Source organism: Pieris rapae, chromosome 12 (assembly GCF_905147795.1).
Source record: "Pieris rapae chromosome 12, ilPieRapa1.1, whole genome shotgun sequence".
NCBI lineage: Eukaryota > Metazoa > Arthropoda > Insecta > Lepidoptera > Pieridae > Pieris > Pieris rapae.
The window spans coordinates 2,305,375-2,325,180 of record NC_059520.1 but is presented as its reverse complement, the minus strand read 5'-3'; the positions used below and the strand labels follow the sequence as shown (position 1 = coordinate 2,325,180).

Here is a 19,806-nt window from a genome sequence, read left to right as displayed (position 1 = left end):
ACGATTTTGTAAATACATATATTAATTGTTTCCTATGTGTAATATGTTTAAATAAGTATTAAATAACATTTAAATACAAAACGAACTCATAAGTCATTTATATAATCATCATTTCTGATACAACTCCAAACTTTTATAGACTACTTCAGTCACATTTTTCATTTCTGACGCTCGTGTTAACTCTTTAAATTTGTTTGAAATTTTTAACTATTATTATTATTACTACGTAGGTTATGAATATAGTAAATACTGTATATTTATGTGTTGGAAATAAATTAAAAGCCAGAACGTTCGTAATTTTTTTTAAATTATTACCTCGTTTTTTTAACTTTGGACTCTGCTCTTACATATAAAGATATAATTCCCATAATTGCCGTGACTCCAATCAAAAGACCAGTCCTAATTAAACTACAGAAACTGTTCGTGTAAAATTGTTCAAATTCCTAAACATTATTGCACAAATTGCATATTATATACGCATTAGTCTCTGTAATTGTATAATTAGCAAAACTATAAAATGAGAGTAAAATTTGGCACAGTATCAGTCGTTCGTCGAGAAAAATTATATTAACGTCAAAATCTCTTTTATTCAATAATGAAGTCGGTAAGTAAAATTTCGTAAATATAAGTGTGAAATACATTTCGAGTGTTCCAATTTCAAATTTACATTACTACCAACTTTATGGCATTGTAGATACACTAATGTACACGCGTACAGTATAACTTCTATACTTTGGCATGACAAGATATAAATCTTTTCAAAGATTTTATTATTTCTTTTATTTTTTGCCGTAGAAAAAAACGACACTAACAATAAAAACCCTAAAATTTTAAGGTTTCGCTTTTTTGTGACATTAAAAAATGTAACTTATGTTCATTTTACGTGAATAAAAGTGGTTCCTAAATGTTGCTGTGTCTACTATTTTAATTGTCGTATAAAATAGAATATGTTATAAAGGATAGGTTTTAACAAGCAATTTTTTTCAGTTCATCATTCTCTCAGCGTTAGCAGCAGTCACATTATGTGCTCCAGTTGATCCGGAGACAGATGTGGAACTAGCTCAGCTTATAGCTAGAAGAAGACTGCCCGCACTGGAACACGAAGAGATCCACGATGAATTCGGTCAGTACGCCTTACGCTACGTCACAGCTGAAGGCACTGTAGTCTCAGAACGGGGAAGACTGGTCCCCACCGCGGATGGAAAGGATTACGTCTTAGTTATTGAAGGAGAAGTTTCCTTTATCGGAGACGATGGCCAGCTCTACGTCACTAAGTTTTCAGCTGGCATCGATGGCGTCAAAATGGAGGGTGCTCATCTTCCTAAGGCCCCTGAACCAGAACCAATTGCATAAAAATTACTCTGATGGTTGTGTTAGTGGCGCCGCAAAACTTCCTCCACTCTTCCCTATCTTCGGATAAAGTTTATAGTAACGAAATATAACAGTGATACCAAATAAGTTTTTTATTCACTTTCTGTTTAACTTATTTTACCACGTTTGACGTTGGCGTTTTGTTTTTTTCATTAGTTTATGGTTGGCTTGTGTTTTAAGCCCTAAGATTTGCATTCGAAGTTCGTCTATATACCGATTTTTATTTCTATGGCAAGAAAGTTTAGAACAAGTTAAACGCCTGTCAGTTTTATTCATACACGTAACAGCCTTCCTTAATCATATACATAGAATGGTCATGGAATTCTAAATTCAAAACTCCAAAGAAATATACGTAATATTCTAGTTGGGTTAACTTGGGTCATGAACAAATCTTAAGATTCCTTAGATTAACTAAGATAGCATCTTAGTTAATCAATGGAATTAACTAAAATGCAATTTTTTGTTTAAATTATGTAGGTAATATTTCAATTTGTTTTTTATAATTTACGCCTGCAAGTATTAGCTTATGAAGCGTATTACGTAAACAGCTAAAAAAAAATGTTTGTTATAGAACATAAGATACAGGAATCACTTTTCCGCGTTTTGAAATATGAATCTGTAGGCATCCCTACTGATTCGCAAAGAAGATCGAGGCCGAGAGAAAAAGCCAGCGTAAAAAAAAACTCTCGGCACTCTTTTCAAAGAGCAAATCATTAAACAACACTTATTTTAAAACAAATATCGCAAATAAGTTTTAATTTTTTTTTCAACTAAAATATTGTACGTCGTACGTAATATTTTTTTGAAGGTGCTGTCCACATATAATTGTCTATGATGCACTTACGTTTGGGTTTTTATTTACTTCTGATGTGCGGTGTCATTTAGAGAATCATTTTAAGGGCCAGTTTCACAATGTTCGGATAAGTTCCAAATAAGCTATTTGTTACTTATTGGTATGATAAATAGTATTTTTGCGTTTCACGACTGTCAGATAGCGCTATTCATCATGAAATTCAAAGTATCTTATTTGGAACTTTTATCTTAGATCGAATAATTTATGTGTTGCATAGCTATTTGGCACTTTATCCATACATTGTGAAACAGGCCCTAAATATTCTCTTATACAAGTAAACACAATGTTAGTAATTACTAACATTTTATTTTATTGCTATAGCCACTAGTCCACCCTATCAATATTGAAGAAGCATGTAAATTTGAAACTTAAATTCCATAATCATTGAATATTTAAGAAACAATTGATAATAAACTAAAAAAACCGCAATACATTTACCTACATATATTGTTTGTATGTGTGTAAGTTTGTATATGTATTTGATATTTTTGGGTTGGAAGAAACTGCTTTTAGCAGTAAGACCGCCCATTGACATCCTTGGTTCGTTTATGTAATCTTATTTTCTCCTTTTGTTACTTTGATGTAAATAAAGTATCAATTAATTTATATCATTAAATTATATCAAATCAATGAAACTCTATAGTCTACGGCTCCACTGTCAGGCATTTCATTTGCGCTTTAAAACGAACTACCATCATTACTGGCCGTACAGCAGACTAAATTAAACAATCCTATTTGTTAATGGACGTTTTACGCGGTATCTGCTAGAACTGTTTCATCTGTTGAAAACTTCAACATTCAAGCTATTTTTAACGAATGTCATTAAAAAATCAATAAATCAGTGGCACTACAACCTGTTTAGGGCTTGGCCTCAGATTTCTGAATCTGTTTCATGATCAATTTTTAAATCTAATAGCCAACTAGGTGATCAGCCTCCAGTGCCTGACACGTTGTCGACTTTTTGGGTCTAAGACATGTCGGTTTCCTCACGATGTGCAATGCAATCGTGCAAATGTTAAATGCGCACATAGAAAGAAAGTCCATTGGTGCACAGCCGGGGATCGAACCTACGACCTCAGGTATGAGAGTCGCACGTTGGAGCCACTAGGCCAACACTGCCCGAATGCGAATGAATATCATTGGTTAGGAAATAATCTCGTGAAATTATCGGCAGTGTTAAATTGCGTTAAAATTCAAATGGAACACTTGAATGCTAATCCTAGGGGCTTTAATCACGCGCCGACCATAAACTTTAAAAAAAAACGTCAACGTCAAACTTAGTAAAAGAAGTTGAACAGTAAAGTAAGTGAATAAAAAACTTATTTGGTATCACTGTTATATTTTGTTACTATAAACTTTATCCGAAGATAGGGAAGAGTGGAGGAAGTTTTGCAGCGCCACTAACACAACCATCAGAGTAATTTTTATGCAATTGGTTCTGGTTCAGGGGCCTTAGGAAGATGAGCACCCTCCATTTTGACGCCATCGATGCCAGCTGAAAACTTAGTGACGTAGAGCTGGCCATCATCCCCAATATAGGAAACTTCTCCTTCAATAACAAGAACGTAATCCTTTCCATCCGCGGTGGGGACCAGTCTTCCCCGTTCTGAGACTACAGTGCCTTCAGCTGTGACGTAGCGTAAGGCGTACTGACCGAATTCATCGTGGATCTCTTCGTGTTCCAGTGCGGGCAGTCTTCTTCTAGCTATAAGCTGAGCTAGTTCCACATCTGTCTCCGGATCAACTGGAGCACATAATGTGACTGCTGCTAACGCTGAGAGAATGATGAACTGAAAAAAAATTGTTGATAAAAAGACCGACACCTTGAAATTTTAGATTTTTCATTGTTAGTTTCGTTTTTTCTACCTCAAAAATAAATAAAAATTTTTTTTGAAAAGATTACATCTTGTTACGCCAAAGAAGTATAACTTCTAACGCGTGTACATAAGTGTATCTAAACTGCCATAAAGTTGGTAGAAATGTAAATTTTAAATAAGAACACGCGAACTGTATTTCACACTAAGAATATTTACGTAAATTTTACTTACCGACTTCATTTTTGAATAAAAGAGATTTTGACGTGAATATAATTTATCTGGACGAACGACTGATACTGTGCCAAATTTTACTCTCATTTTATAGTTTTGCTAATTATACAATTAGAGAGACTAATGCGTATATAATATGCAATTTGTGCAATAATGTTTAGGAATTTGAAAAATTTTACAAGAACAGCTTCTATAGTTTAATTAGGACTGGTCTTTTGAGTCACGGCAATTATAGGACTTATATCTTTAAATCTTAAGAGCAGAGTCCAAAGTTAAAAACTAGAGAATACTTTTAAAAAAATCGTACATATTCTTGCTTTTAGTGTATTTCCAACATGTAAATAAATAGTATTTACAATATTCCTAACCTACATATTAATCATTATAATAGATAAATATTAAAAAAAAATGACCCAAACAGCCTGTGGCTGTATGGATCAAATTATTTAATTTGTTTACAGTACTACTTACTTAGTACTTACAAGTAGTACTTTAATAACAATAACTGGCAGCGTTTTGTTGCTTTTATTTATATCAGTCAAAAATATATTTTCTTTTACGCCACTTCATATTTTATTTATTTATTTATCAAAACTTCGTTGAAGAAATGTAATAGTATTGACATAATAGCTCTTCCAGACAACCACTCTGAGAAGAACAAATTAGAAAAGGTAAGCAAAAAGTGCAAAAATAGATAAAACATATATTTAGAAAAAACTACAACAAAACTAAAAAAAGGACAAATAATAAAAGTACAATATTAATCTTTACACAGAATAGCATTCTCCAAAGTAGTTAGCGTGTAAGAGTTTTTAAAATAATTGACACAAAATAAAGCCATCGAAGAAATCCCATATGATTGATGTGTCCAAATTATTGCGTTTAAATGATATAGTTAATGGTAAGAAGTATATCTCATTAGGCAGTCTTATTAAAGTGTTTTCTAAACAAAGCAAACTTAAGCATTTTGCATCACGTCGATTTAAAGGTTTGGCGTGCTTTGTCTGGAAAAGTTAAATTAGATTTGTATTGTTTATTTTCTTTTTAATTAAATGATTTAAAATTTGTATTCCTTAATCTAGTTATAGTTGTCATATTTGTTTTCTCTAATATCATCGTTTCCTTTTAAATGTTTTGCACATGTATTGTGTTTTTTGTATGTCGTTTGCTCTGTGTCTATATTTTTTTCGCTAGTATGCCTTTAAAAAGAAGCAAGAACAAATCTTTCTCCTATTGGACCATTTTAGCTTAAAGTTAAACATGCATTTAGATAAATTGTTTTTATGAATATTGCATTGATATATAAAGAAGGATGTTACAAAAACTTTATGAATCAGCAAATGGTTAAAGGTGGGTTCTATAATGTGTGCTAACTTTAGCACTTCTTCCTTCTTTCTTTCTTCTTCTACTTTCTTTTAGTTTGCTTGTTTTTTTTGTTAGCGTATTAAAGTGCTCCATCGGCATTGTAACGCAATTTAATACTGCTGATGAATAGCCAACAATTTCACGAGTTCATTTACTAACGGTATTACTAATGACATTCGTTAAAAATGCTTTAAATGTCGGAGTTTTAACAGATCAAAGAGTTCTTTAAACGATGTTGGGAATATTAACAAATAAAATTGTTGCTGTACGGCCAATGCATGTGTGAAATATCTGACAATCGAGTCGTTGAAGGAGAATTGAAATTCCTTGAACTGTTTCAATCAGTTTTTGTATTTTTTATTATAATTTAAAAAAAATATTATTGTTAAAAATGTATAATTTTCCAACACCATTTTCGACAATATTACCAGTTTAAGTTTCATCTTTATATTATTCACTGACATAAAGATATTTTGATATATCCGAGCCGCTTTGAAACAAATATAGTATGCACTAGTTGATTATTCTGACATAAAAGCGTTAGTAAACCAATTAAATAAGTTCGAACAGAATTAACCATGATGGTTTAGCCTGCCTGTTTAATAAAGAACTTTATCTTAATACTCGATAAACAAAAGCTTAAGTATAACTGTTTTTTTTCCATTGTTGTTGATCAATTTTGGTTTTCGTTCAGCCTTAGGAAGATGATTGCCTTCAATCTGGGAGCCTTCGATGCCAGTCGAATACTGACGTAGAGCCGGCCAACCTAACTAATCATCAAAACATTTATAATTAATTAAACTATAATGGAAACAATAATATCATTTTTTTATAGAACAGGAGGAGGAGGAGGTAGAAGGAGGCTCATCTGATGTTATGTTATACCGCCGCCATGGACACTCTCAATGTCCGGGCTCGCGAGTGCGTTGCCGGCCTTTTAAGAATTAGTACGCTCTTTTCTTGAAGGACCCTAAGTGGAATTGGTTCGGAAATACTTCAGTGGACAGCTGGTTCCACAAAGTAGGCATAAGATCCGGGATTAGAAAAATATACCCTCATCTGTTATTTAGATGAAATAATTTTTTATAAGCTGATTTCAATATCATGAACTTATAAAAACAACCTCTGCCATCAAATAAAAATCAATTACTTTTAATTGCAGCAGGCTTATTATGGCAGAGGTTGTTTTTATAAGTTCATGACATTGAAATCAGCTTATAAAAAATTGTTTCATCTAAATAACAGATGAGGGTATTTTTTCTAATCCCAGATCTTAGACGAATATAAAGTGAGTAAACTGTATTCGTTTCGCGTTTTGAATTTAGAATTCCTGACGATGAGTCTAACATTACGGAAAGCTAACTTGTTAACTGGTCAAAACATGACAGGCCCTTAGAATGATTCTAAACCATTTGTAAAAAAATCGTTACATAGACAAAATTTGAATGCAATATCCTAGGGTATAAATCACACGCCAACCTTAAGCCACAAAATCTATTGAAAAAAATAACGTCAAAGTTAGTAAAGTCAGTTAATAAAAATATTATTTGGTATCACTGTTTTATTTCATTACTATAAATTAGGCAATTGGTTCTAGTTCAGGGGCCTTAGGAAGATGATCGCCCTCCATTTTGACGCCATCGATGCCAGCTGAAAACTTAGTGACGTAGAGCTGGCCATCATCCCCAATATAGGAAACTTCTCCTTCAATAACAAGAACGTAATCCTTTCCATCCGCGGTGGGGACCAGTCTTCCCCGTTCTGAGACTACAGTGCCTTCAGCTGTGACGTAGCGTAAGGCGTACTGACCGAATTCATCGTGGATCTCTTCGTGTTCCAGTGCGGGCAGTCTTCTTCTAGCTATAAGCTGAGCTAGTTCCACATCTGTTTCCGGATAAACTGGAGCACATAATGTGACAGCTACTAACGCTGAGATGAGGATATACTGAAAAAAAAATACTCATAAATCTTTAAAATTGAAGTGTTTTCAATTGAAGCAGTCGTAAAATGTATAAAAAGTTTCACTTCATATAATTTGTGAACTGAACAAGAAAATATTTATAGCATATAAAAATCTTACCAACTTCATAATTATAATTGTTTAAAGTTTATAGATAATATGATCAATCTGTGTTTGTGACTGATAGTTCGGAACTTTTTATTTACAATTTATAGTCATAAAATGTAATTTACAGCAACTTGTTTTTAATGAGTACTTGTTTTGTAATTAGTTTGTTTGGTGATCATTTCACGAATTTTGAGGTTTAAAGGTATGTGCAATTTTTTTTGATGATGTATTTAAAAATGGCAATTAATATTTCGTCATATCTATTACAATATCAAATTTATTTAATCAATATGATGTGATCGCTCTGGAAACTAGATTAAATGTTGTTTCACATTCCATACGACAGTTATGACCGTATAATTAATATCTGAGGAATAATTTGGATCAAGATTTAAACCTTAAATTCTAGCAGAATAAAACGTCTTTTCTGCTTTAATTATTTGCTTTATTGTGCTACTAGTTAAGTAGATAACATTAAAAAAACAAGCAAAGCCGACGCTATGCAAAATTGCTCAATATAAAAGATTTAATAAATCATTAAGAAACGCTTCTTGGTAATCAATATTAATTCGTAATGATGCATTTTCATTTGCAGGCATAAAAATATGCAGTAGCCTGAAACAATGTAGATAGTAAGGATTACAGTACTGCTTAGAATGGCTTTAAACACTTTGGAGTTCAATTACATTAATTTTAATAATTGCTATAACCTCTTTGGTGGGCTCAATTTTCTTTTTCGTAATCATTTGTTTTTTTCTAATATGCCAGCAGGATTCTTTCTGTAGCTGTCTATGGTTTTTCTTCATCGTATGGGCGACTGCTAAATGAGCACACAGGTTTCAAACCTTCGATCTTAAGGATTGAGTGAACATGAAACCACTAGAATAACTGTTATTCCAAATTGCACCCGGGAATAGCACCTAATACCATTAAGATGCAATTGCCTTTACACTGAAAAGCATAAATTTATATGATTTAGTAGTGTATAGTTGTTAATAGTATAATATTTTTCCACAAATGGAATCTGAAACCATATTGCACAACCACTAGTGGTAATGTCTAAAAATTACGACATTCATGTCATTAAAGGTTAAAAATTTGTCGCATAATTAATGTTGTGTTCAATACGAATCATTATTGTTTGAAAGGCAGAGGCCAGAGGTTGATTATAAAAAGCCTTTGTGGCAGACCTTCATAGACATCTTGGCATTTAAAATTACGAAATCAACTAAGTGTGAAGTTTCCTGTGTAATACTTGTGTATAAAATTAAACATATCGTTAGTTCTTGAAATGAAAGTGCTATTTTGAAACTGATCCTACATTTATATAACTTTCGGAAATGCGCCTGTTTTTATGGCCTTTAGCGGGCTCGGGCTGTTTTAGCGTTTTCCCGCGTTCAGAGTAAGGGCGTTTCCTGCTTAGGTCTTACGATAATGACAAAGTAAGCCGTATTTAAAAACTGCGCAAATGTTGTGTTAACCAATTTTATACGAACTAATGGCGACAAACCAATACGATTTTTTTTGAGTTAAGAGTGAGTGTTTCTTAACTGATTTGACAATCAATCAATAAAAAATCATTTATTCGGTTGAATCACATGATCATTTTGAATTGTCCACTCTACCGCCTTGGTCTCTCTAGGCAAGGCAAGAACATCGGGCTAGTTTTTGATTATCGTCTTAAGTTATATTCAATACTTATATTAGCTGCAGTTAAATTAAACAGCTGGAGCAAATTATACCTATGTAATTCCAATCTTCCTTATCGTCTAGGTAATCCTATATTCTATAATAAACTTTTACCGCATCACTTGGTAATTTATTATAAAAGCGTACAGTTTGACCTGTGAATGATTTATTATTATTTTTTTGACAATTGACATATATAACTAACAAGACATAAATATTTTATTTTTATATGAATTAACTATAACAACATGTAAAGAACAAAGAGCGTAAAGAAATCATTCATAAGCTAAGATGTTGCAGTGCTGTGCATTTTATGTTTACATTTTTCACATTATGCTTTTAGAAAAATTCAAGCAATACTTACTGCCGTAATATTTTTTAATTCATAGAGTTCGCTAGCATATTCTTTATTCATATTTTTTTAAATTAAGTAATCAAAACATTATTATGACCCTCAATGATTAGTTATTAATCGTTTACTGAATAAATGCATTGAATTTTATGCTAGTTTATTACAAGTTTATGTACATCATTATTACGTAATACTGTCAGGTCAAAGTCATGACTTTTCAGACTGTACCGTGTGACCTGAAATTGGCATCTCCTGATGGGTGATAAGACAACACATCATACAAAATAACTCTTCTTGAATAAGTATTTTAGTAGCTTCTTGGATTATAAAAATGCCGAGTACTGGCAGTTACGTAGTGAGGCACTAGAAGTTTTAGCTTCGTTCATGGTACGGAGTTTAGTACAATAATTTCGCGGCGCTAATGAATACATATTGGTATCTGAAGCCTACTATAATGAGGTTTATAAAATTTATACATACCTTATTATAATTTAAGGACTGCAGATTGCATAATAAAAATGAAATGCAAAATTAATTTATTGTCTATATTTACATATTATACAGAAGCAATATTGTTTAGTTTTAAGTAAGAAAAATAAGGTTTCATGAAGTTAATAAAGTCATGAATTTAAGTAAACATAAATACCACAACAAAAACTAATTGAAAATCGTTTTGTTTTTTAAAAATGTCATTTGTTTTGATTTTAATATAATATATGATCGTGTGTTTATAATTTAAGTCCTACTAATTACAAAAAAGTCATCAAAATCGTTAAATATACTTTTAGTGGATGCGAGATGCTTTAGATATACAAAGATATGTTTTTTTAATGATGTGCGTACAGGACAAGATATTGCATCTATTTATAAGATTACATAGTAGATATCAAAACTGCAATATGTATAAAAACTTTATTCGTGTAAAACTGAGTATAAAATTACAAAGACGCTATGGCACGAGAATTTAGAAGTTCAAGTGTTCTGTGCAACTGAGATCGGAGTTCTATGACTATTGTCCTATAGACGTTTTGGGTTGGAAGCCATTGGGGCCGGCGGTGAAGGTCACTGTGTAGTGTTTTCCATCTGGGCCTACGTACGAGTACTGGCCTGTTACTGTGAGAGCTGCGTTTTCAGATTGTGGGTTGTCTATTTTGCCTTCCTCTTGCCTTGATGTTCCGTCACTTGTTTCGTATCTGTAGGCATAAATGCGATTTAAATATATTTCTATGAACGAATATGAAAGCGGTAAGAAGAACTTTGCCTATGGCAATGGACGAATTTTTGGAGAATCTCCACATAATAATAAATATATATGAAATTTATCAATGAATAAATATATATTTGTAAATCAAGTAGCTTTACTTTATTGGGTTTATCCTATTGAAAATATGTCTATCTCTATTAAGTGCATAAATAGTTGATTAGAGTATCGTTTAAATATATTTTTGTTAACAAAACACGATCGATGCATACAGTCATTTGTTTTTACGGCAAACAACAAAAACGTTTCAATGATAATCTAATAAGGATGTCCTTTGAATTTCAATTTGATGTATCTTCGGGTTAAAATCGTGACTATGTTGAAGTTCAATAAGGCCATCTTTGATTACGCAATTCAGCATAATGTCAAATGAGTTTTAGGGATTTGTAGGCATTTTGCTGTGTTGGTTAGGCGCTCCCGTCTTTCTGATCATACATACATACATACACCTCTGTTTTCACCAGTTGTTAACAGATATTTTTACCCTGTTGAACTTAATAAGCTCATATGCTTTAATGCGTTTCTGTATGTTTGTCTAATAAAATATCTCGCAGAAACTAAAAGTCATATGGAAGATAGTTCAATATTCATAAAATTAGAATTCCCGGTGGAGACTTAGGTTTGTTTTGGAAATGTGATATCACCTACAATTGATTTTAAGTTTAAATAAGTTTTAAACGTAATAATTCATGATACGATATTGAAACTTTTAATACATGCAGTTTAAAAGACAGGCTGTATAGCTGCTGAGGCTAAATTTTTAAGTATTACATGAATTACGCAAACAAATAAAAAATTCTATTAATTTGTTTCTTCTATCAGAAGGACAAGACAATCTAATTGAATTCGACGCGCAGATTAATTTAATCGATTTGTAAACTATTACTGTTTTTGTGTTATTCGTGTATTTTGTATATTTAATGTGACCTTATAGTTACATGTACTTCTAACATAACATTACATTCTATTCGTATAAAACACCAAAATGTCTTTTTTTATAAAAACATTAGGTTTTTTCAGTAACATTTTTTGAATATGCTGAATGAGAAAAATGTTTTTATGTATATTTTTTAATTAGCTTATGGTTTTTGTCTATAAAAAAGAAAACGCTCTTTTGGCAGAAAAAAGTATTTGACTGAGAATTGCGATAAGTATTTAGAAAAATATTTTTGTAGCTTTTGTTGGAGTTATGATTTTTAACTCATTCATTATTTAGTCAAAGAGTCAAAGTACATGAATTTTGCAAATAAATACTTAGTAAGTTAGGTCAAGGTAGAGTTTAAAACGATCTTGTAATTTAGTGAGATGTTCTTTGCATTTACATTATCTATGCATTATTGATTTTAGTTAAGCACATATGTCATAGGAACTTCTTACAAACGTGTATGTGTATTGTAAGGTTCTATAAATGTTACAACATATACAACATTGGGTCGCAAACAATTATTGCTTCGCTGAGTTTGGAACTACGGATATTTGAGCTATATACGTATAATAGTTTTATGACAATGCTATGGAAATATGGAAAAATCTAGATAAATGCCTGGAATGGCAAGCAGGCCATTATCTATGTAACTGTGCACTTAAAAAAAATATGCAAATATGCACAAATATGGTAAAATGCACTTTTTACTAATATGGATTAGTAATTTTTAATTATACTAAGATGGATAAAATTAGCAATTTTTTTCGATTTTTCTCCGAGACACTATTAATATCGTAATGACTCTGAGATACTTATTTTCATGGTGATTAAAACTAGAGAGTTAATAATTCCTATATTGAGGGGTCAAATTTTACAAAACAAGTCACTACTTTAGAATGTTTTTAATGATAACAACATTACCTCTTATTTAAACGCAAATCACTACTTTTAAAATGTTTTTAATGATATCAAAATTAGCTATTAACTAGGTCGTTATTACCCTCGTGATAAAATGATTTCATTAGGGTTAAACTTCATGAAACTTACGCGAAACTGTATCCATCGGGTTGTACGTCACTGTCAAACCGTAGAATCTGGACATCTTGTGGGTTTTGGGGTGCGGCTGCGCTCAGCGCGGCAAGCAAACAAGCGATAGTTACCTGTAATGAGGGGTGTTGTAATAAACAAAATACTGAATACAGTATATTGCATGAAATATATTGAAATACTTTTGTATAGTTATGAATTTATATGCTAACAACAATAATATCATATAACTTTATACCAAAACTAATGCCTTTGCAAATTTGTTTACAACCCTTATGACCGTATTAGTACTAGCCTTAAGCCGGAGATTTTTCCATAGATATTGTTCTTTAATTTATTTATTATTCTTGAAACACTTGATGGAAAAGAATCGAAATTCAAATTGAAACGATTTTGAATATTATTTTTTTAACTTTTTAGTTGTTAATCGAAATCAATTCAACAACAAAGCATTGTTATGTGTATTTTACCGCTGTTTTGCTGGTATTTTTTTTTACTTAACAAAAATATCTGGTGTCTTTATATAAAATAATTTGTAACATACACCGTACGTTATGATGTAGTAAACTTGAGAAAATAAATAAATTCTTCTATATATAAATAGTATTGAATAAAAACTTACGTATTTAAGCATGGTGTTCAGTTATCGTCTCGAATACAGGCTAACGAATGACTAACTTCGTTATGGCTTCGTTATATATATGTACTGAGATGCAGCCTGCAATCTGACATCATATGAAGAAACGGTTACAAACGCTCATCAAAAAGACTTTTTTGTTAAGTACATGGCCACAAGAATGCCTATTTGACATTGTAATCAATATAGCATATTGTGTAATTAGGAAGTCTTGTCTTCTATTGCAAATGTTTAGTATCTTGAGTAAGAGTACGGAGATTTTGCAACTTTTAACATGCACTTTTTATTTAAGCATATGAAGATGGTGCTTTTAGGAATATTATTGCAATAAAATTGTTTTTGCACTTGCAAAGATTTTTTTTGTCAGCAATTTAGATTATTTAATACATGTAACTAATAATGAAAATTACGATCTAACCTAAGTTGATGTATTAATAAGGATATTTAATATAAGATAGTGTCCTATAACACTACTTACAGTCTTTAATAAATGAACACTGTTCTTATGTTATATATTTTTTTTTCACTTACCACTGTTCAACACTTAAGGCTAACATACACTTACACTAATTTCCTAGCTCAGTTTAACGTAAAAACATAAAGAAGTATGTTTAAAGACGAGAATAAAGTAATGGAAACTTAGAATGTGACTTTTATTAGTTATATTTAATTTAGTTCACAACTACTAAGGAAATAATGTTCTTCTTCTGGAATTTACTGTAATTGTTAAAAGATTTACCCATTAACTTAAGTTGTACATATACGTAAGTTATTTACTACCTCAGCCGACTTAACTTTGTCGGTATAAGCTACAAAATATTTTATTCTAAAAAATAAAAAATAAATACTGCCTTTGTCAATGCATATATAATATATTCGTTTTGAATATTAACACTTATACAAGCGTGCCACACCCAATTTCAGTGTTGGTGTCATGAAAGGTTTTGGCTTAGCTATTTAGCTATTATTTTATAATTATTATTTAATAAGGGATTAGAAAGAAATATTCTCTTTTTTATCACTGTTAGACAAACCTTGGTCATCATTAAAATTATAAAAGCTATTCCATATTATAGATTTATCAAATTATATTATAAGAGCTTGAATCAAAAACTATGCAAACAATACAACACATACAGTGCAGTGTCAATGTACCAGTATGGAAGTGAATAATTTTTTAACTTAATTTTGTTGCGAAAATATTTATTCACTTTTCACCAAACGTTCGAAATTCTTACATGTATTTAAAAAATTATAATTGCCTTGTTAAAGACAAGAAGACAAGGTAAGAAAGACAACCGTATTTAATTAGCATTGATCGCAAATATATCACACACACAAAGTATGTAGGCACAAGACAATGTATAATCCAAAATGTTTAATTTTCAATAAATTGATTTCAGGGCCGCCATTAAACACCAAGGAGGTGAATGAAACTTAACAGAAATAATAGACGCAATCGAGTGGTTGTAATTTTGCTTAAAGCCAATGATTGCTTAAATATTCAAGTCAAAAATGGTAGAAAAATTAATTTTACGGTTCATTACGTTTTCACATTTTGAAGTCACAGTAAAGTATGTATGTCTTTAATAAAACGATTATACACGATAACAAAAATAATAGTTACACGGAATTAGTGAATGTTAGGTAACGTGAGTGAAATCACAATGGCTGCATGTGTCATATTGCTCTTACGAGACTCGGGTTAGTCCATTAACAATATTCAACTGTATAGTTGGTATGAAATATCTGCGAACCTCGCTGGAATGCGCTTCCCCTGGCGCCAGGTTCGCAGATATTTCCGACGACTTGTACGAGATCCGCTGACAAAGTTATTTAATCCTGGATTTATTTACAACTATATATTACGGGGCAAATAGGTCATCTGATGTTAAGTGATACTGCCTATGGACACTCACATTGGCATAGGGTTCGCAAGTGTGTTGCCGGCCTCTAAAGATCTACTACGCGCCTAAGTCGAATCGGTTCAGAAGGCAGGTGTTTCCACATAGTGATGATGCGTGGCCACTACCATAAATAACAGTTGCGGAAATATGGACGTCGAGGTGATACTGAAATTCAGCAGCATTCATTGGAAATCCTCTAAGCACCGTGTTGTATGCGGTAGAAGATACAGATATAGCAAAAAAAACGCAGCGTCAAAATTTTAAGCCGCTCGGATAGTGACTAGTCGGCGACGAGTACGTCGTTGTTTTTTTTTTATAGAACAACCAGGCAGGAGGCTCACCTGATGTTAAGTGATACCGCCGCCCATGGACACTGTCAATTATTATGATGTTCAAATAATAATAATAAGCCTTTATTTTTCCATATCCTATTTACATGAATAAAATAAGATATATATAAATACAATTTTAACTGGGATGCGGCCCCTGACCGGGAGAAGGCCTCCTCCAACTTGGCCAATTTTTGAATTACAATCTCCCATAATTATTATTTTTCCATGAGCTAGTTTTTTTACTGCGTCGATATTCTCATAAAAGGTTTTGACGTCTTCCTCCCGTGCATCACATATAGGCGCGTGGTATATAAGTCGTACATTAGGCCTTAGTTACGAATAATTTCATGCTATTATCTCAATTTATTAGGTAATTTTTGCTTTAAATGTATTTTAATATTATTAATTACTTAAGATGTCGCACATGGTGTTATTGTTGCAGCTCGATACAAACGTTGTGTCCAAGAAAAACATGGCAATTCAAAACAGTGGCGGAGAGTCTATTATCAATTCTTCTCTTCTGTTCTACGCCCTTGATTTGGGAATTAGTAGTAAATGTAAAATTAGAAGTATTTCATTTACATTTCTGTTTTTGACCTATATAAATAAATGAGTTTGAATTTAAAAAGACCACCCAGGTCATGAAAATTCATAATCAAATTTAAAGTCAAGTCATGTTCTGTAATCTAAATGTCAGTTTAATTAATATTACCAAATCTAACAATATACCGATTTTTACGAAGTCGTGGCATCAAATAGATAATCATAATATCCGTATGAAAACAAAAAAGCAAACAAAAAATTTGTTTATATCAACAGTTTGATAATTATAGCATCCCAAAGTAACTATCGGTTTTATACTTAACGGAATAAGTGGAACCTTGACCTTTAGTAGTTGATATTTATGTTATACTAGTGATTATCCACGACTATGGTTATAGAGTGGTATTGGTATAGGATTTATTTTAATATAAATTTTCGCGTTAAGGAAATGATCCTAGTATGTAAAGCCGCATGATGAGCGAAATTCAAATAACTTTCTCCTATAGAATGAATAATCTCAAGCAAAATTCAAAATTGAAATGCCAGTGTTCCAATTTTGAATGTTGAATTTTGTGTTCCTTATTTTTCTTGCCGAAGCTTTGATTGGGAGATTCATTGTTCTTTTAATCACGTTCATTGTATATTGAAAAAAATATCCGTAATTAATACGACTACCTCATACTCATAATGAAAAATAGAAACGTATTAAAAAAAAAGTTCAATTACATTTCAGTGTATGCATAGTATATATGTATAGTATTATGTATATATACCAGCGATTTAGGGAATTTCAAATGTCACTGTACGATCGGAGTCGATGGTCAAATACAGAACAGTTACACATTAATAAAAATGCCCATTCCTGCCGAGCTAGGCTGTAGAGATTTCTTAAAAAAAAATAACATTGTCGTCCCATATTCTCAAGATTCGCAATCAGCAGAATTATCCTAATTCCGGATATAAAAAACAATTTAGGAGCTCAGGCACCTCTCATTAGAATTCTTCGCGAATAAAGCTGAAAAACACAACATATTCAGAGCTTGATATATTTAGTAGTATTAAATTACTAGTAATAACTAAAATATGAAGTATAATGTTTTGTAAAAAAATGCGTTGTATTTTTATTTTTTATAAAATGTATCTACACCATAATTATCTTGAATTCAAGAATGGATAGGTTGTAACATATACTGTAGAAGAATATATCGGACGTGATTCGTTCGTTCGTTCCTTTCAGCGTGTTGATACGTCCGTGTTCGTATGCCCTGAACATCCAGTACGGCCAGTTACCCGTGTTCCCCATTAACAGGTTTGTCCAGTATGGGAGGCCCTTCAACGCTTCACTGACGGGCCCTGGGCCTCCATTTCAGGACTTTTTTGCCCCATCGGGCCCATTCGTTCTTCGGGAAATGTGCCCCATTTGATGTGGTGAATTAAATAAATAAATAGCTTAATGAAAACATACTATCCCACAACACTTCAAAAGTATAAAACTGTTCCTTTGGGCTTTTGAAATGATAGTTGTAGTATTTATAAAGTGTATTTAGTCATGTATATATGATTGCTAATGTGTTGTAACATATAATTTGTCTTACAAAATGTTTCAATAACTACGGCTACATATAAATGTTAGTTTAAAAATAGATTTTTATGATTATACTTTTACTACAGTAATTATTTCATAAACATAAACACATGTATATATAAATATAGTATATATTCTTAGACAATCAATGCTAATTGAATTCTTATGATGCTCATAAACTCAACCCATATATATTTTATTTTATACACAATATCTTGTATAAAAAATGTAAGTAATCGTCATAAGTTTGAGATACGTGTAACAAAATTTCAGCCGATATTTTAATTACTACAAAATACTGCTACATAGTTTATAGCGAAAAAAATTCTTTTTATTTATATTTTGTTTACTTAAATATAAAAAAAAACACATTGCATAAGTTATTAAGCAACGGGTATTATCGCTACAGATTTCTTCCAGGCAATCGTAGTATGGAAAAATAAAAAAAGAAATACGTAAAATTACATTAAACCCTAGAAATATACCTACTTACTAAAACTAATCTGAACTTAAAACAATAATAATACAAACGTAAGAGTATCATCATAGGGATAGTGAGTAGCAAATTACGAAGCAGAAGAGAAATGCTCTAAAAGAAGATTCTTATATAAATTTAAAGACTGAGTTCTTCTGATATCAAGCGGAAAGGGGTTCTAAAGTAATCCTGTTTTGGATTGTATAAGAAGAGGAATCGAATTCAATAGTATAATAGAATTTTGTATATATAGAAACAATGTAAAAGGCGAATAAAATTGTTTCTAATCACAGATCTGCGCTCATTTACTAGCGAAAAAGTTCTAGTATTAAAGTTCAAGATCATTAAAGTTCTTTGCATCTAGATTTGCTATGAATCAAATATTTTGGTGTAAAACCAAACTTTTGCTTAAATTTTATATCTCGACAATTCAAGTGCCTTTTAATACTAAGAAATTTGATGGTAAAAAGAAGTTTATATATTGTCGACACTAAGTACACGACTCATACACTAAGCTTACTGTGATGATCAAAAAGCTCAATTCGTGTTCTTCATTGAATCTATCAAATATATTAATTAAAATAGGACACTCGAGATCTATGACACATACATTGTGAGCTATGGTCGTTCAGTGATTTATTTACGTTTGTCGAAGCGTGTTCATTCACGTGAATTATTTGTATATACATACGCTATGGACACGTGATTCAAGGCAAGAAGTTTATATTAGTATGTTCAAATGCAATCATTATTTATGATGAACTTTAAACTTATATAGTAAAAACTAAAACCGGTGATTAATGCAAATCTAGATCCTAGAATATTTTAAGATTTTTTCAAAAGTTGAAGTTAAAAGAGACCTAATATGCTAGATACCAGTTACTTCGCTCACAATATATTTTACTTAAACTGTAGTTCTAAATGGGCTGGCCATATTGCAAGGTACACAGATAAAAATGGCTTTGAATGGATAAAATAAGCCAGGGAAAAGAAACGTGGAGAGAACACAAAAGCGATGGGCTGATCAGTTAAGGTTTCCGGTGAGGAATAGATGGAGGACAAATCCAAAAGGAAAGTTCAGTAGATGATATTTACTCAATAGCGGCCCCTACTGCAGAACACAAAGAAACGCAACCAATGTAGGATTAAGAGTATGTTTTTGATTGTGTGTAAGAATAATTATACATTGAATTAAATGTATATTGTACAAGAATACGTTATTGTTTCTATTGGTTTTTGTTTAATAAAATAACATATAAATATGTAATATTTATATGTTATTTTATTTTAATATTGTTTAAGATTATTTATCTTGGGGATGGTAGGGTACAAAAAATTGGAAAAAAAC

The 19,806-nt window shown here is 31.5% G+C and overlaps 4 protein-coding genes across 4 annotated transcripts; 1 reads left to right on the top strand and 3 right to left on the bottom strand.

Annotated features, from left to right (window-relative positions):
• The first annotated feature begins 495 nt into the window (after positions 1-495).
• On the top strand, positions 496-1,443 carry LOC111001668 (flexible cuticle protein 12-like). Its single transcript, XM_022271653.2, has 2 exons — positions 496-604; positions 988-1,443. Exons 1-2 carry the CDS (start codon positions 596-598, stop codon positions 1,351-1,353), a joined length of 375 nt encoding a protein of 124 aa, XP_022127345.1. The 5' UTR covers positions 496-595; the 3' UTR covers positions 1,354-1,443.
• Positions 1,444-3,558: 2,115 nt separating this feature from the next.
• LOC111001667 (flexible cuticle protein 12-like) lies at positions 3,559-4,319 on the bottom strand. The gene is made up of 2 exons (XM_045630512.1): positions 4,273-4,319; positions 3,559-4,014 (listed from the first exon to the last, which is right to left on the bottom strand). The coding sequence occupies exons 1-2, from the start codon at positions 4,279-4,281 to the stop codon at positions 3,649-3,651; spliced, it is 375 nt and encodes a 124-aa protein (XP_045486468.1). The 5' UTR covers positions 4,282-4,319; the 3' UTR covers positions 3,559-3,648.
• Positions 4,320-7,195: 2,876 nt separating this feature from the next.
• Positions 7,196-7,774, bottom strand: LOC123689608 (cuticle protein CP14.6-like). The gene is made up of 2 exons (XM_045630578.1): positions 7,718-7,774; positions 7,196-7,582 (listed from the first exon to the last, which is right to left on the bottom strand). Exons 1-2 carry the CDS (start codon positions 7,724-7,726, stop codon positions 7,217-7,219), a joined length of 375 nt encoding a protein of 124 aa, XP_045486534.1. The 5' UTR covers positions 7,727-7,774; the 3' UTR covers positions 7,196-7,216.
• Positions 7,775-10,644: 2,870 nt separating this feature from the next.
• On the bottom strand, positions 10,645-13,728 carry LOC111001674 (endocuticle structural glycoprotein ABD-5-like). Its single transcript, XM_022271661.2, has 3 exons — positions 13,602-13,728; positions 12,980-13,092; positions 10,645-10,939 (listed from the first exon to the last, which is right to left on the bottom strand). The coding sequence occupies exons 1-3, from the start codon at positions 13,611-13,613 to the stop codon at positions 10,756-10,758; spliced, it is 309 nt and encodes a 102-aa protein (XP_022127353.2). The 5' UTR covers positions 13,614-13,728; the 3' UTR covers positions 10,645-10,755.
• Positions 13,729-19,806: the final 6,078 nt, after the last annotated feature.

Excerpts from the sequence above, each read along its gene's own strand:
- LOC111001674 (XM_022271661.2), bottom strand. Across the intron at positions 10,940-12,979 it reads CCCGATGGATACAGTTTCGC|ATACGAAACAAGTGACGGAA; the intron begins GTAAGTTTCATG and ends TTATGCCTACAG.